The 18,198-nt window shown below is 42.1% G+C and overlaps 1 protein-coding gene across 3 annotated transcripts in view; it reads left to right on the plus strand.

Moving 5' to 3' along the window:
• ITPR1 (inositol 1,4,5-trisphosphate receptor type 1) overlaps positions 1–18,198 on the plus strand; it is a 327,538-nt gene that overhangs the window by 141,689 nt on the left and 167,651 nt on the right. For 2 of the 3 annotated variants that reach the window (XM_032867448.1, XM_032867446.1), the window contains exons 12-18: positions 544–588; positions 4,539–4,693; positions 10,944–11,043; positions 12,126–12,286; positions 12,782–12,923; positions 14,842–15,000; positions 17,058–17,230. In XM_032867448.1, coding sequence (XP_032723339.1) covers positions 544–588; positions 4,539–4,693; positions 10,944–11,043; positions 12,126–12,286; positions 12,782–12,923; positions 14,842–15,000; positions 17,058–17,230 — 935 coding nt within the window. The remainder of the gene's footprint in view (positions 1–543; positions 589–4,538; positions 4,694–10,943; positions 11,044–12,125; positions 12,287–12,781; positions 12,924–14,841; positions 15,001–17,057; positions 17,231–18,198) is intronic. The other variant, XM_032867447.1, reaches the window with a different exon arrangement.

Here is an 18,198-nt window from a genome sequence, read left to right on the forward strand (position 1 = left end):
CTGGAGATGCCTGATACTTGGAAGAAATGATGATTTCAAAATACTTACGAACCAAAAGTCAAGACCAAGTTGAAATTTAAAATGAAGCTGTAAGGAGTTACAGACCCAGCAAGCCAGCTGTGAGAAATGTTGATTCCATGGTTTGCCAAAGATCAGTAGTGGTTGCATTATTTGTTATGTTCTGAAGTGAGTGTAAGTCTTGCCGGAGGCTATAAGTTTTTTATTTCTGTCTAAAACTAAGCATTATTGTGACTAGATACTCCTCTTTTATTTATCTCAGCGTTGTAACTGTTGCCTTGCTAGTAAACTCATTGTGTTCTTCTGTCGACACTTGAGAGCCATCTTTTGGTGACTGGTCGATCGTTTCCTGTGTGTTGTACTCATGTGATATGTGTTGTGGCATGCTGGTCTCATGAATAGAGGGAAGGGCCGAATTTTTAGCTGTTCAGAGATGTTCACAGGCCTTGAAGTCTCCTGCAAGTGGGGCCGAGTCCTGGAGAAATCAATGGATGTTTTAATTTCCTAATGATTCTTTTTCATCAGGTAGACCCTGACTTTGAGGAAGAATGCCTGGAGTTTCAGCCCTCAGTAAGTATGAGCAAGAGCCTTCTTGTCTCCATCTGGTAGGGTGAGGCCAAATGATCTGGAACCCCATTTAAGAACTGCCATTTGTCATTGAGTGATGGGGAAGGGGAAACCATAGGATGCTTTAAAAGAGGGTCTTGTTCTGTGCTTCCCTTGAGGGCAGTCATATCTTCCTGTGTTCTGATTGGTCCAGGACTAGCAGTGATGATGCTCCTTCTGTGTGCTTACTCAAAGGGTTTCCACCTTTAAGTTGCAGAAGTTGATGCTCTCTTGGAATGCCCCTCGGTAAGAGACAGAGATGGCCCCTTAAGAATGAATATCCGATTGCTATTGACCTCAATCTATGACTCACCCAGATTTTTTCAGGGAATGAGTGTGTGAGATGGATAGTGTCATTTAGATGATGGAGGTAATACATGAGGCATGGTGCTCCTGACATTGGATTAGACACTCGATTGTCTGACCATCTGTCCTTGCTTTCTGCAGACTCAGGAGTAGACTTTATAATGTAGTTTGGAATTCAATGCCAACAGAATCCTTCTTTAGAAGCCATACAACCAATTAATGCTGATTTGGGGGCACTTGGGGGTTGAATTGTCCACAAATATGTGTTAAAGAGGATAGTGGTACTGTTATATGGAAATGATGGCTCTCAATAAAGCCCTTCTCTTATACAGTGCTTCATTCTGGTCTAGGATTTAAAAAAATGCAAATAGTTGCTACTCTGACATTGTGTGTTCATGTGATCTTCTCTGGTGAATATGGTAGGTGGTTCTGAGCTTACTTCTTTTTGACTTGGAGCGGGGCAAAAGATTTTGGAAGAGCTCACAGGTTTTAAAGTGGATCCATGGATAAAGGGGTTTGGGCTGGAGATAACAGAATGCAGTTGTCTTTGGAAAGTCCAAATTCTGTGGAAAGGATGATCCTTGCAGTTACGTTTGGATACAGTGTTAGCTCTGGAAGGAGTGAAGAGGCGTGCTAGCTGAGGGACTCACGTCATGAGTTCCTGGACTTGCTGCAGGAGATTATGTCTTTCCCAGTTCTTGAGGGAGCCACTGCGGGTCCTGCTCCTTCCTTTTATCTTCCTTACCCTTACTGCCGGAGCTCATTTTGAGAGCTGCCTGCCTCATTGCCTGGCAGGTTGAGAGCACTGACCTGGTCTGACTTCTTGCCAGCGTGCAGTAAAGTCTTTGCCCAACATTGGTGTGTAGTGTTCACGTGGCTGGTCTTCAGAGGCTTGGACTGGCGGGGGTGCCATTTTTCATAGGGCACTTCTTGTCGCTGCACCTTCTTTACTTTGAGAGACCTTGTGGGACTTGCCTCTAATGGCATTAGTACCGCCATTTGGGCTGAAACACAGAGTAATTATTATCCTCTCTGAGATGACTTAGAAGGAGAGCTGTGGCTTCTGCCCGTGAGAGCTGACATCCATTTGAACATTGAGCTGTGTGAAGAAGGGGGCTGCCCTCCTGGCCTGTTGATGAGCGCGGGGAGGTCGGGCATTTGTAGCACAGGAGGAAGAATGTAGTGATCCAAAAGCAGGGCAGGAAGAGAGGCAGAATTGGGTTTAAATAGCAGACCCTCCCCTTGCATGAGCTGTGAGACTGAATGAGCTACATTTTCCTCTCTGGTCCTCACTTCCCTCCTCTGTAAAAGTGGCGGAACTGCTTGTTATAAGGACCAAGTGAGCTGTGGTACCCAAGACGTGGCCCATAGTAAGCGCCCAGCAAGTAGCATTTGTGTAGGTTGGACAAGATCATTAGCATTTTTAGTGTCTTTACATCCATCCATGAGTTCACCTGGACTGCGCAGCAGCTGTGTGAAAGGAGTTAGGGGATATTTGATGATGTTTGTTGGACCGATGAGGAACCAGAGCATGGTCCTAACTCGTCAGACCTGTCTTGGTTCAATCAGAGTTCAGTCATCTTTCTATTTTCTCCTGCTACTCCATGCCCCAGTGGTGGAATGTGCCAGCAGGCGTGGGTGCAGATCTAGACCGCATTGTTTTGGCTGCTTCAGATGTTGCTTGGGTGGCGATCTTCATTATGGAGACCTACCCCCATGAGCCCAGTGGCATGTGGAGACCCTGAGCCAAGCGGCCCAGTTCCTGCCTCTTTGAGGAAGGTGTTAGCATTGGGAGAGACCTATACCCCTCACCTTCTTGTAGGCTGGGAAACTTGAGCAGAAAAGCTGGAGTTGGGAAAGCATGGGAGAAGAAACTTTGTTCTGCTTGTGGGTCACGGACATCCCCGAGACTGGCATCCAGTGCCTGTAGGAATCTCTGCCTGGAATCCTACTTAGCTTGGTGAGCTTGTTCTTCTCAATTTAGCAGCACCCATGAGCTGCATTCTTGATGCCAGAGGGAGAGAAAGGACAATCCCAGGCTGGCTCTCGTCTTGCAGCCTGTTGTTCATGCGCCTTTCCTCCCACTAGGTGGCAAACGCCGACTGCTCACAAAGAACGCGAAGACGTTCTCTTGCGGTTGTTACATGTCCAGATAGATACAGGCACTCCGAGCAATTTTAATTTTTCTTCAGTGTTCTGGCAGGTCTGAAATTGAACTGCCAGCCTGTAGCTGAGCTGTGTGTTGCAAGCCAGAATCAGGTCAGGGCTTATTTTAAAGTGGTATGTGGAAGAGTGGTTAGAAGAGCTTTTCCTTGAACTTTCAACTTTCCTTGAACTGGGGTAGTTGGTGCTCTCCAGTAGATTCATCCTTAAGGGTAGAAACAACAATGAGTTGTGGCTTTGTTTGGATGGTGCTATAAGGTATTAGAGGAGAGGGCATAGGGAGGAAGACACAGAGCTTCCAGGTATTAAAGGAAGCATTTGTATTTTCTTTCTTTCTTCCTCCCTCCCTCTCTCCCCTTCCGTCCCTCTCCCCTCATTCTCCCTCCATTCCCTTCTTCCTTTTCTCAAACAAAAGTTGGGGCTGCCCGATGAGCTAGAACAGACTATTGCCTGCAATCTTAGATGTCAGGCCCTAGAATTAAATTCTCTCATCCTCTCTCCTTTGCATGTTAAACTTGATTTCCTTTTATCCATTCCCCAGTTGGAAAAGAGTCAGTGCCTCAGCCCAAGCCAAGCAAGTTAGTGACAAAGAAACTGTGATTTTTCCCTGTAGATACAGGTGGATGTTGTCTTCTTGCCAGGACGTTGAAAATTAAAAATAATCCCACGTAGAGTCTCAGTGCCGGGAGACACCTAGCAAAGCCTATGCGAGGACGTGACGGTCTAAGCATACTGCTTAAAGGCACCCAGGCAGATGGGTTCTGGAGCCTACAGTGTGTTTTTATAGTTTCTCAGGAAAGCTTTCATCATTGTTCATTAGTCTTAACTGTCAGAGATTTTCTTCAGCCTCCACCAAATCCCTTACATAGCAAGAGAGGCCCCCTTTCCCCTAAATTGTCGTCGGCAACGCTCCTTGATTAATTATGAACTTTTTTTCAGGGCTAGTCTGACTTCTCAAATATTTTTCTTGGCCACACTGGGATCTCTGCTTACGAACACTTGGATGCAGGCTTATTTTATTTTACTTTTTCTCCTGGGAAGTAGATATATCGTATTATTGCTAGACCATTTAACTGTAGCTTAACACAATGACCCATAACCAAAGCCACAGGATGAGTTTTTCTCAAAGTGCTTCTTCTCTCTTCCAACTACTACAGACGGATGTGCCCTGTGGACTTCTTCATCATCTCTATAGCACTCTTTCCGTGGACATCTGTTACTGTAACCCTGCATTGTTTAAACATTTTTTTGCAACACAAGGAGGTAGAGTGTAAATATTCTTGGCGTGGGTGGCCGACTGTCCTCTTTCATGACTGCTCTGAAACTGTGGTTCTTTTCCTGCCAACTGCTGATGTTTCTTTCCTGTTCCTGTGGACTGTGCAGTGATTGTAGTGAGGGAAGGTCTGGTGTGCAGAATCCATGACTTGATGACTTTTCCTCCTCAGGTGGACCCTGATCAGGACGCCTCTCGAAGCAGGTTGAGAAATGCCCAAGAAAAGATGGTGTACTCCCTAGTTTCTGTGCCTGAAGGCAACGACATCTCCTCCATTTTTGAGCTAGACCCCACCACTCTCCGTGGAGGTGATAGCCTTGTTCCAAGGTATGATTCTAAAATGGCTTATCCTGAGTGAGTCAGAGCTGGTATAAGTGACCTGGCTGGGCTTCTTGGAATCCAAATCATCATTGCCTTTCTTGAAGCTTTTGTAAAAGATTTGTTCTGGTTGCCCATTGGAATGGTGGCTGGTTTGTTTATGGCTCATTAGTTTTAAGTTCTCAAGAACCTAATTTATTTTCATTTATTTAATTTACTTTATTTAGGTGAACAAGTCAAATCATAAGCCTAAGTAGCTCCATATGTCTGATTTCCTCTACTCATGTCCTCACTTCCCAACTTGAGAGATCCCCTAAGTCAACTGAATAAACAATTGTAAAGAAATTCTGGGAAATGGAATATTTGTAGTTCATTGAACATGTAGTGGAATACGAGAAGTCAGACCAGTGTTCTTTGGTTATTTTGTTAAATTTGATTCTTGGTTTGGTTGCACAAGGATGTATTTTGGTGGAGGGAATAACTGGACTCAAGTGGGATAAAAACTCATGCTTAACACCCAAATCAGCTGCACTATTATCAATGATGGCTTATATTTACTGAGTGCTGACTACATGCCATGTTCAATGCCAAGTGCTTTTATTTCGGTTACGTGATTTGATCTTCACAAACCCGCCCCCTCCTCGCCCCCAGCTGTGAGCTAGGTGTTACTACTTGCCCTTCCTCTAGGTAGACGCCGAAGCTCAGAGAGTTTAAGCAACTTATCACATATCAGCCAGTCCCTTTGCAGAGCCCCAAATCTTAAACACCGAAGACAGACAGGGTTGTTGGGGTCAGTTCTGACTCTTCAGCACAGCATTGCTTAGCGACGATCTCCTCGGCATCCGTAGGTTTTACACATGGCTCCTCTGACTATCACTTTGTGTTTCGTTATTCGTGTACATCATTGCCGTGTCACTGTTCAACCTGTCGGTGAAATGGTAAGTGCCATGTGGGTGCTCTCCGCGGTAGCAGAGAAGCTTCTCTTGTGCTGTTGGAGTGATGAACCGAGGACAGTGTCTGCATAGAAGAGATGTTACAGTGCAAGGAGGCCTTCCATGGCCATCCAGCTAAAGGGTTGCTTCGTTCTTAAACTCTGCTGGGTTGTTAATTCCTTGAGAATTGAGGGAAAGCTAGGATGTTCCTCTAGAAAACCTCAAGGATGTGCACAGCTTTGCCTTCTCCATGGTTGGAACTCCTGATTTAGATTGCCTTTTTCTTTTCCTTTTTTTTTTAAATTTTTTAAATAACAGATTTGTTGAGATCTAAGTCATATTCTATACAGTTCACCTAACATGCTCAATTCAGTGTTTTTTAGGGATGAGCAGAATCGGGCAGCTGTCATCACAGTTTTAGAACATTTTTCCCAAAAAAGAACACCATATCCTTTCTCCATCACTCTCATTTCCCCATGTTCCACGTCCAGTCTTAGACTCAGCTGCGTCCTGTCTTTAGTGATCTGCCTGTTCCGGACATTTCATGTAAATGTAACCTGTGATCTTTAGTGACTGGCTTATTTTACTTTCCTCTGTATTATAGCAGGTATTAGTACTTCATTTATCTTATTGCTGAGTAACATTCCATTATGTAGTTTTATCCCATTGTTTTTAACCACTTATTTTTTCATATTTTTCTAAAAGAAGGGTTAATGCCCATTCTTAAAAAAAAAAAAAAAACCAAAAACCAAAACAAAAAAACGTTATCGGGGCACCTGGATGGCTCAGTGGGTTAAAGCCTCTGCCTTCTGCTCAGGTCATGATTCCTGGGTCCTGGGATAGAGCCCCACATCCGGCTCTCTGCTCAGCAGGGAGCTTGCTTCCTCCTCTCTCTCTCTCTCTCTCTCTCTCTGCCTACTTGTGATCTCTATCTGTCAACATTTTTTTTTTTAAAGATAATATTTATTTATTTGTTTGTTTGTTTAAAGTAATCTCTGTGCCCAACATGGGGCTCCAGCTCACGACCCCGGGATCAAGAATTGCTTGCCCTACTGACTGAGCCAGCCAGGCACCCCATATTTATCCACTTATTACCTGATGGTCATTTGCATCATCTGTCCTTTTTGGCTAATATGCTGCTGTGACCATTTGTGTACACATTATTGGGGAGGGGACATAAGGTTTCCTTCTCTTGGGTATAGAGCTAGAAGTGGAAGAAGGGTACGTCATATGGTAACTATCTAACCTTCTGAGGAACTGCTAGACTGTTTCTCAACACAGATGCACCATTTTACATTCCCACCACCTGTGTGTGTGGGTTCCAATTTCTCTACGTGTTCTCTCTCCAGTACTTGTTACTGTCTTTTTATGTGAGCCTTCCTGGTAAGTGTGAAGTAGCACCTCATTGTGGTTTTGATGTGCATTTCTTTGAGGCCTAATAAGGTTCATTATCTTTTCATGAGCTTGTTGGCCACTCATGTATCATCTTAGAAGAATTTTTTCCCATTTAAAAAATTGTGTTGTCTTTTTATTATGGAATTTTAAGTGTTCTTTATTCTAGATATAAACCTCTTACAAGGTATATGATTTGCAAGTATTTTCTCCCATTCTCTAGGTTTTTTCACTTTCTAGATGGTATCTTTTGAATTAGAAAGGTTTTAAATTTTGTTGAAGTCCAATTTATCTATTTTTTCTTTGATTGCTTAACTTTCTAGTTTCTTAAGAAACCATTGCCCATTTCAAGGTCAAAAACAATTATACTGATGTTTTCTTCTAAGAGTTTTATAGTTTTTGCTCTCTACTCTTAAGGTCTTTGACCCATTTTGAGATCCCTTTAAAATATGGTTTGTGGTATGGTACATTGATTTTTATGTTTAAGATTTTATTTATTTTGAGAGAAAGCGTGTGTACAGAGGAGGGGCAGAGGCAGAAGGAGACAGAGAATCCCAAGTGGACTCCACGCTAAGCACAGAATCCCATGCTGGGCTCAATTTCATGACCCTGAGCTAGAATCAAAAGTCAGATGCTCAATAGACTGAGCCACCCAGGCACCCCAGTAGATTGCTTTTTAAAAGCTTTCTTTCTCATTGACTTGTTAGCTAGATAAGTACAGGTCTGTAGAACCCAATTGCATTTTAGTTTAAGTAAGTTTCCATATGTTGTGTCCTCTGTTCTAGTAGTGATTTAATGAATTTGGTTAGGTTCCCAGGAGATGAGGGAATGACATTTATATTACATAAATGCTAAACGTTTTAGTTTGCAAGGGATAGCAAAGAACAGGACCCTGTGATTTGAAATATCACATCATTTTATTAGGATGTGTCTCGTGACATTCCCTTGGCATGGGGAGTAAGGTGTTAGCTAGTTGGCCATATTCCCCAATGGGTTGAAAATCCACATGATCCTGTAGGAAGGGGGAAGTTGAGTCTAAGCTTTTAGGTCAGATGGCCAAGCAGCTTTGGCTGGTTAGAGATCGTGCTCCTATATCCACTTCAATCTATTTCTGTTTCTCTGTTGGAAAACTCTTGGTGGATAGTTGTCCATAGGTAGATGGATTCTAAACTCTTAAATGAGGGAAGTCTTGTATTCACCATGGAAAGTGCCCAGTATGGTCTACCAGTGTTAGTTAGCAGTTATGATCTTGGACTTGGTCTTAGCTTTAAAAGTTTTTATCCATTTTTGCCTTTGACCAAAAACCCAAGAGCCAGAATTGAATGGGCTCCTTATACATTATTCCTGTGGAGAGAGAAAAAGCCTTAGGGGTAGTATACTCATTTCCCTGCATCTTAAAGCTGTGCTAAATATTGTTTGTTTGAAGATCAGGAAGTCTAAAGTAGATAAATGAATGTCTCTGAAATGATGTTAGCAAAGGAATTTTTGGGATAGTCACTGGTTAAAAGGATCTTTCCAAGCCAAAATGAAAAGGATAATGGCAAATTCTGCATATACTAAACAAGATAATAAAATTACAAGACATGTAAAATAGATGAATTAAATGAACTTTGGGAGAGCATGCAACTTTGTGGCTGTTTTGTAACTGTCCTGATCTCATGGCTTTTGAGTTAAGGATTGGGAATGAGACTTGGGATGAACGGATACAATGCCCTTTGTGTCTTAAATATAATTTGGCCTAGAGCTTTATAGAATGTAATCATCCAATTAAAAGCTAAGCTCCAAGCTTTGGTTATACTTTGAAACTAAGAAAATGAGTCCAAGCCACTCAGAAGAAAAAGAACTGAAAATCTCTGTCAGATTTCTTGTTCATGTTGTTTCATGTATATTCATTCTAGTTTACGTAAAAATCGCTAGGGTTGCCCTTACTTATACTGTTCAGGGCAGTTAGAATGAGGGAAAGCAGAAGGCAGAGAGGATGTACTAAAGACAGTCGTCTGGTTTGATGCTGTCCCTGCCCTCACCTCTTTTCCACGTCTATACCATTGCTCTAAATTCCTCTTAACTCAAGTGATGTCTGTGGTCCCTTATCTGCCCATCCCCAACAATGTTCAAAGTTCCAACTCAGGGTTTCTGTAACAAAAAACTACCATGATTTTCTGAAGCCTCATTGATATCTTCTAAAAGTCCTTCAGTACTTACTTTGACTGTCTCCCAACTTAATGCTTTTTAATGTGCATTTCCCATTACTTGCTTTTGTTTGGTATTCACTGATCTTGTCTCATGAATGTGGTAGGTTCTTGATGTAAGAATTATGCCACTATTTCTACTACTTCCTTAAAGCAGATTGAAAAACACTATAGAATTATCCATGGTCACTGTAAAAAGCAAAAACAAAAATGTGTTAATGTCACAGACAGCAAAGAAGCAAATAAAAATTACATAAAATTTAATTATTGAGAGATAACCACTGTTAACATTTATGGTTTATTATGGTTATAGTTTGAGACAGGTCTCTGGGCACACAGGTAACATGTATATAATTCATCATAAATAGAATTATAAACTATTTTTAACACTTTTTACTGGGGATGTTATGCACATATTTCCAAGTATATATAGATTATAATCACTTTACATTGTTAGTATTCTACTGCATGTACTACACAGTTAACTAGCCCACTGTTGAGACATTGGATTGTTCGCAGTTTTTCACTCTTGTAAGTATTGTTTTGTTGAATGTCTCCATGCCCCACTTTGTACTTGTGCTGTCATTTTAAGTGAAAAAAAATCTAAAAATGGCATTGCTAGATGAAAAGGTAGATAGATTTTACTTGTTTTATAAAGTGCCAGACTCCCTTTCAGGGTTTCACCTATTTACACTCTCACCAGGAGTGTGAGGAGAGTTTATTTCCCTAAGCTCTTGTATATACTGGGTTATCTCAGTCTCCAAGATCTCTGGACTCTGGTAGAGTAAAAGGATATATAGTTTTAATTTATATGAATTGTATACTAAGGAGATTGAATGTATACTTTCAAGTTTATTGGCCATTTAAACTGGGTTATTACATTACTGGCTTATGTCCTAGTCTCATTTTCATTTTTAGTATTCATGTTCTTACTTATTTTAAAGATCTCTTTATAAATGCAGATTAATAACCTTTTTATGCTATGTTGTATCCTTTCATTTTCCCAGGTTGTCCTTTTTCTTTCAGCTGTTCCTGATGTTTTTTTATTTGTTTGTTCTTTTTTTTTTTTTTTTTTGCTTTACAGAAGATAAAAAATTTAAACTGTATTATAAGATGTATCCTTCTTTGACTTTTAAAGCTTAGAAAACTTATATGTTGCTATGTGCTTTAGAGGCTTTGCCTACCACAAGATTATTAAATATTAACTCATATTTTATCCTAGTAATTTTATTTTTTGTTTTTTGATCCATATGAAAATTTCAAGTGTTGCTTTATCAACTCTCATGATCTGCATTAATATATACTCAGGAAGGACTTGTTGTTACTCTGTCTCCTACTCAGTTTGTTCTGAGATACTCATTTAGAAGAATGATCTTATATTTAGAGATACAAATATCCCAATGTTAGAATCCTTAGGAATGATTTCTTTCTTTTTTTTTACTATCATTTTTAAAATTCTTAACATTATGGACTTTGGGGAGGGCATGTGCTATGGTGAGTGCTGTGAATTGTGTAAGACTGATGATTCACAGACCTGTACCCCTGAGCGAGCAAAAGAATGATTTCTTATAAATATATCAGAATATACCTCAGTAGCCATTTGCTTCTCAGTCTGTATTTTCTAGTGTATGTAACAAAAACCATTTGGTATACCTTTTTATTTTTGATAGAATATATTCTAGGCTAGTGGCTATAGAGAACCTAAAAATTCCTATGCCGCAAATCCTTTTTTATCTCCCCCTTTAGAAACTCCTATGTCCGGCTCAGACACCTGTGCACTAACACCTGGGTTCATAGCACAAATATCCCCATCGACAAGGAAGAAGAGAAACCCGTGATGCTGAAAGTAAGTCCTGGAACTTGGCTGCCTCCTTTGGTCTTGTGTTCCCTAATGAAAGGGCTCCTTTGAGAACTGACAGAAGGGTAGGGACTGCGGTTTTTTGGTTTGGCCAGTGTGTGGTCATGGACAAACTTGAATGCAGTGAAAGAATTCTCTCCAAGGGACCTGGCTAAAGCAAGCCCAGGCTTTTTGAAATAACCAGAACTTTTTTTTATTCCATGGCTTTTGCCCTAAAGGTTGAGCAGTTGTCTGGATTTCACGTCTGTCTGAAGGATCATTTTTGGCTGGGGGAATGTTTGCTTGTGCCTTGAGGCACATCAGATACCTAGTCAGTTTTCCCCAATCTTTATTATTTCTTTATCTCTCTGTGTACTTAAATATACTTTTATTTTTTGAAAGTTCTCTCAGCCCCTTTAATTTCTCTCACTGAATCCCCCTCTCCTTCACTACGTTCTCCAGGGTCAAAGAGCATAAATTCACAAACATGGACTTTGTTTTTAAAAAATGATACTCTCATTTTTTTTTTTAAAGATTTTATTTATTTATTTATTTGACAGACAAGAGATCACAAGTAGGCAGAGAGGCAGGCAGAGAGAGAGAGAGGGAAGCAGGCTCCCTGCTGAGCAGGGAGCCCGATGTGGGGCTTGATCCCAGGACCCCGAGATCATGACCGAAGACAGAGGCTTAACCCACTGAGCCGCACAGGTGCCCCTGGTACATTGTCTACCCTTATAATACTCAGAGTAAATAATTACCATTTTGCTCATTTGCTTTTTCCTTATATGTTTATAAGCATATTTTTAAGTTACAACAGTCTTAATATGCTTCCTTTAACAAATGAAGGTATAAATCGATACCAGAGCCCATTTTCTGCCTCACACACTTACCCACAGTAAGAATCTCTGGAGGTAACAACTGTTAATGATTTGGGGTACTTGCTTCCAGATGTTTGTCTATGTCTAGTTAATTTTAACTGCAAGATAGCTTCAGCTCTTTGGATAGCCCATTGTCCCGTAAGTATAGTGTTTGCTTAATGTGTTCCTTTCTCAATCCAAGAGACAGTTCCATAAAAACATTCTGCTTTTCAGATTGGCACCTCCCCTGTGAAAGAGGATAAGGAAGCATTTGCCATAGTTCCAGTTTCCCCTGCTGAGGTTCGGGACCTGGATTTTGCCAATGATGCCAGCAAAGTGCTGGGTTCCATAGCTGGGAAGCTGGAGAAGGGCACCATCACCCAGAATGAAAGAAGGTAGGGCTTCAGCAAGAGCCAGCCGTACTCATCCTCAGCCACTGTGGACTTTTTAAATCCCTTGCTTGCAGAAAGAGAAAAATGCCAACTCTGAACAACCTTGCGTGAGAGGAGCAGGCCTTAGCATTTATGTGTGGCTTCAACTTGTGGTTTTCAAAAACCACATTCACTTCTTTGAAAGTCTCTAAAGTTGAAAAGACTGGTCTATCTCCAGTTTGGCTTCTGGAACTACCTAACTAAATGTCAGGGGCCAGTGTTACTCTGAAATGAAATTTGATGGCCCCTATTTTATGAAGATGGTTATCCTTTTGTGGACGATAGTGTGCTCTGTGTATTTTACTCTTTCTGGTAATTGGTTGTCGCTCGCAGGGAAATTGGGAAGGTTGGATCCACTTGGGTTTAACTACCTCATTAGGCCTGAGTCTCCCAAGGTGACGCTTCCAACCTATTGGACATTAAACATTTCCCATCTCTAATTGCTTCTTTCCCCCTAAGGTCTGTAACCAAGCTGCTGGAAGACTTGGTTTACTTTGTCACCGGTGGCACTAACTCTGGTCAAGATGTACTTGAAGTGGTCTTCTCCAAGCCTAACAGAGAACGGCAGAAGCTGATGAGAGAACAGAATATCCTCAAGCAGGTTTGTGAGATGCGATGTACTGGGATCTTTGTAAGACATCGGTGAGATCCCTGCTCTTACACAGGGATGTGTGTGGTTCCCACCTGGAAGGCTTGATCAACTGACTTTTGGAGAAAACAGACTTGATGCTTGGAGAGCAGTTTTGAGTTCTGAACAGTAGCGAGCGGAAAGCACAGAGTTTACGTGTACTGCCGGTCCACACACGTGCATAGCCGTACCCATCATTCACATGTGCCACTGCAGCAGTCCATCTCTTACTGTTGGTGGACCTGCACTGACACATCCTAGTCCCCCCAAATCTATAGCTTACATTAGGATTCACTCTTGGTGTTACATACTCACTCTTTGAACGTAGGCAAATATATAATGACATCTGTCAGTATAGTATCATGCAGAATATTTTCACTGTCTTAAAAATCCTCCATACTCTGCCTAGTCATCCCTCCCTCCCCTCAGTCCCTGGCAACCACTGGTCTTTTTATTGCCTCCATTGTTTAGCCTTTTCTAGAATGTCTCATAGTTGGAATCTTACAGTATTAGGCCTTTCCAAACTGTCTTCTTTCACTGAGTAATATGCATCTGAGGTTCCTCTGTGTCTTTTCATGGCTTCATAGCTCAGTTCAGTTGAAAATGCACTTGTTGAATCTCAACGTGTGAGAATTCATCTGTTAGGAACTCCAAGAAAAGTTCATTTGACTACTTTATTTTCATTAGAAATAATGAGTGCTATGTGACCTTAAGGTTATTTCACATGTCTGGGAGAATTGGAGTATTTGATAAATAGGGAACTCTATAAAGCACCACAAAATCTTACTGTAAGAATGAGTAAATGGCTTATAGGACATATGTAGATAGTATTATCTGGCATGAATTTACATAAACTGGTGTAAAGACAAATGACAGGGAGGTGGGTGACAAGAGTAGATGAAGTGCACAGAAATGCATACCATATAGTTCTCTAAAGCTATATGTTAGCTATATTCATGGCTTGGAAATTCCTGGCCACTAAACCCCAAAGAAAAACATATTAGTTACTAGTCCTACAGTTCTCCATAGGAACTTGGGATTTGAGACTCCTTTTTCCTGTCAGTTGATGATAGACAAAATTTATTAACACTCCATCCTGTTTCAACAAGGAGTTCCCATCCAAGAATAAATTATATCCAGCTGTTTCATGGGATGACTCCCAGATTAGACCTCTGGCTCCATGCCAATGCTCATTTTCCAGCACAGTAGTAGTTCCTTGAGGGGCCAGAATGATTGAATTCCATGGCAGAAGCCTTCATTGAGCACTATATTTATGCAATTGACAGTTATTATCCCCTTTTATCCTTAGGACCCCTTTGGGACCTGGGTGGTATTCTTTCCATTTTACTGAGGAGAAAACCAGGAGTTACCTCGACTGTCCTTTATACTACTAGGGAATAATGTAGAGAGTGTGATTTCAACCTAGAATCTGGCAATTCCAGAGTCTGTACTTTTTTTTTTTTTTTTTAAGATTTTATTTATTTATTTGACAGAGAGATCACAAGTAGGCAGAAAGGAGGAAGCAGGCTCCCCACCCAGCAGAGAGCCTGAATGTGGGGCTTGATCCCAGGACCCCGAGATCATGTCCTGAGCCGAAGGCAGAGGCTTAACCCACTGAGCCATGCAGGCGCCCTCAGAGTCTGTACTTTTAACCATTGCCCTACACCATACTTGCAACTGCTTGATGACCAGTTAGGTCCACATGGCCTGAATTCAGTGAGTAGCCAGTCCCAGTTGGTGGATTGCATGTAATGTTCAAGTTATTGACGTTGATCTAGAGAGAGTTGCCAGCACAGTCTGGCCACCTGTGAGGTTAGATTAGTTTGAGACAGAGGGCGAGCCATCAGCACTCTAAATGATGGCAGTGTCTGTTCTTCCTTCTGACAATCAGATCTTCAAGCTGTTACAAGCCCCATTCACAGACTGTGGTGATGGCCCCATGCTGCGGCTGGAGGAGCTCGGGGACCAGCGGCACGCCCCTTTCCGACATATCTGCCGGCTCTGCTACAGGGTCCTGAGACACTCCCAGCAAGACTACAGGAAAAACCAGGTTGGGATTTGGGACTGACTGAAGTTCACATACGTGCCTCATGGTTTTAAGTCTTACGTCTGTCGTTACTTAATTGCGAAAGAATAGTTTACTAAGTTTGTGCTTAGCAAGGAAATACATTTTTGCAAGCCTGAGAAAAAGAGTCCTTAAGAAAGGTATCAGAGAAGTCCCCTTCTGCAGCCACCTTTCAGTGAGATTTTTTTTTTTTTTTTTTGGACATTGGTACTGCATTTCTAGTGTTTTTTTTTTTTTTTAAGGTGCTTTACCTTAAGGTTCAGGGAAGTGATTGCATGTGTTTATATTAAAGATAGAGCAGAATTTTTTTTCTTCCTGCTCCCTTCCATATCCTCCATGTCTGCTGGTAACTTTCTCTTTATTTTGGTTTTGGGTATGTTTTATGATATGTGAAGCCCTTGTGAATGTCATGGCACTGTCTATATTATCCTCTTCCCATAAAATAAATGTTCTAACCTCTCTGAGGGTTCCCATCAATTTGAGATTTTAAGGAAGCCTATGAACTGTGTTGTCGCATTTAGTAGTTCTCAGCTGGGACTAATGCTGTCCCCCAGGAAATACTTGGCAATGTCGAGAGACCCTTTTGAGTGTCACCACTGGCACCTAGTGGATCGAAGGAATATCCAGAATGTACAGGACAACAAGCGGTCATCTAGCCCTGAAAGTCGGTAGTGCTGAGGTTGGGGAGTCCTGCCCTTGGTGACATAAAGTGCTGTAGGCGCACAGAGGGCGCTTGGGATAACCTTGAATCCTGGTCTCTGCACTGAGTTACAAAAGGCCTTTGTTGGTAGACTTTTGACTGCCACGAACCCTGGCCTTTAAATTTAAACTTCTCTCTGTAATAAAAAGTTTGTGTTGACAGTGTTAAATGGAGGCAGTGCTCCAGAGTATCAGAGAGAACCTTGTGAGCAAGAAAACTAAGCTTGTGACGGATGTGGCCTTTGCTACTGTTGAGATCCAAAGTACCCTGTACCTGTGAGGCTGTGCTCCTCAGTGTGGACGGCTGGTCCTTGAGTGCTCTGGTGGCTTTAAATCCACCTGCAGTGCACTGACACCATCCTGGAATAGTGCAAAGAGACTCTTTTCTCCCTTTTCAGATGAGGTCACACCAGAGCCTCCGGTGTCTGCCCGCACATTTTGCTTGTACATGGAGACACCCTACAGTCCCTCTCGCTGCTGCGACATTGACTGTCTTTGCTTGTTGTCTGTAGAGTCTCTGCCGCTTGGCAGGAGGTCCTTGAAGGCTGGGCGATTTCCCACACATGCACCCTTATTGAGCATGGGCTGAAAAGGGGTCAGTGTCCCCTGTGGACAGCCCGAGTAGTTTTTAGGATTTTAGAATTAATTTAAAAAAATTAAGCCAAGTTTCAAGGGCTCTTAGTACTTTCAGTAAGCAAACAGTCTGTCTTGGGAAGGGATATATCTTTGACTAGAAACAAACAAGCATGTGCAAGAGGCTTCCCCGAGTTCTCATGTATTTTTATGGAACGTCACGTCTGGTCCCCTGAGAGAGAAGCCAGGAATGTTTTTGTATGTTCTGTGAATCTGACTGATGGGCTTAGGTATTCCTCATGTGATCCTGCTACCCATTGGCTATAAAAATGTATTTTCACCCCGGATACAGAAAACAGGATGGGGTGGTATTGTTCTAAATATCTAGGTAGGCTTAAGTGTGTTTATTCAGCAGCACAGAGCAGTAAGCCTCTTGAATTAGTAATAAAATCAGAGCTGAAAAACAGCTTTTGACCTTTTAGAGAAATAAGTCACCACATTAATATTTATACTGTGCACTTAATAAAATGCCCATCTGTACATACAGGATAATTTGCTTAATTACATTTGTATGGCAGGTTTAGTAAAATGAAGGATGTGGGCGCGGGTGCAGCTGGTGTCCTAGATTAGAAAGTTGTGGAAAGATGCTCCACTAGGATTTCCCTTATGAACGATAATTCTCATCAGGGGCTGTTGCTACTTTCCTTGGTTTGGGGTTAACCTTCATACCTTTCATTGTCCCTGCTGACCTCTCTTTTATTCCTTAAAAGGAGTATATAGCCAAGCAGTTTGGCTTCATGCAGAAGCAGATTGGCTATGATGTGTTGGCCGAAGACACCATCACCGCCCTGCTTCACAATAACCGAAAACTCCTGGAAAAGCACATCACCGCCGCTGAGATCGACACATTTGTCAGTCTGGTGCGGAAGAACAGGGAGCCCAGGTGAGGCGGAAGTGGGCCTGGTCGGCAGAAGGTATCCGGGCATCGAAGGTGCAGTCACTGAGCTAGTCATTGTACTTGGGCTAGGTTTCCTTTTTTGAGGGTTGCCAGTGGCAGATTTCATTTAGGCCGGTCTTGAGAGACCGTTGGATGAGTAGTCGAAAAAACATGGTATTGGACTAGACCTTTGGTGACATCCTAGCTCTGGCATTTACCAGCTGGGTGACCTTCGGCTTTCCCCTTCAGCTTTAATTTCTTCTATGCTAAATGAATGGCTATGAAAATTGAATGAGAATAAATGCATGGGAAGTTGCCTGGTACTTAGTCCTTGCACAGTAAGTGACAGTTTCGGCCACTCAGTCCCAGTGTAGCACCCTAATTTTCAGTGAGAACACCTCCCCAAATATTAGTAAGAGTCTTTTGCAAACTTAATTGTTGCTTGAGTGTTTTTATTTTATGTTACAGTTCTATGTCTTCTCATTTGTATAGCTCTCCCCCTTTCTTACTCTCTTCCCTCTTCTCCTAATTAAGATCTACAACATTGGGGCACCTGCTTAGCTCCGTGGGTTAAGCATTTGCCTTCGGCTCGGGTCATGGTCCCAGGGTCCTGGGATTGAGCCCCACATCAGGCTTCCTGCTCAGCAGAAACTGCTTCTCTCTCTCTCCCTCTGCCACTTCTACTCCCACTTGTGGTCTCTCTCTCTCTCTCTTGCTCTCTCAGTGTTGACAGTGTTAAATGGAGGCAGTGCTCCAGAGTATCAGAGAGAACCTTGTGAGCAAGAAAACTTCTACTCCCACTTGTGGTCTCTCTCTCTCTCTCTTGCTCTCTCTCTCTCAAATAGATATAATCTTTTTTTTTTTTTTTTAAGATTTTAGTTATTTGAGAGAGAGAGTACAAGCAGGAGGAGTAGCAGAGACAGAGGGAGAAACAGGCTCCCCACTGAGCAGGGAACCTGATACAGGGCTTGATC

This window comes from Lontra canadensis, unplaced genomic scaffold (assembly GCF_010015895.1).
Source record: "Lontra canadensis isolate GAN:19392208 unplaced genomic scaffold, GSC_riverotter_1.0 scaffold34, whole genome shotgun sequence".
In the NCBI taxonomy this organism is placed as follows: Eukaryota; Metazoa; Chordata; class Mammalia; order Carnivora; family Mustelidae; genus Lontra; species Lontra canadensis.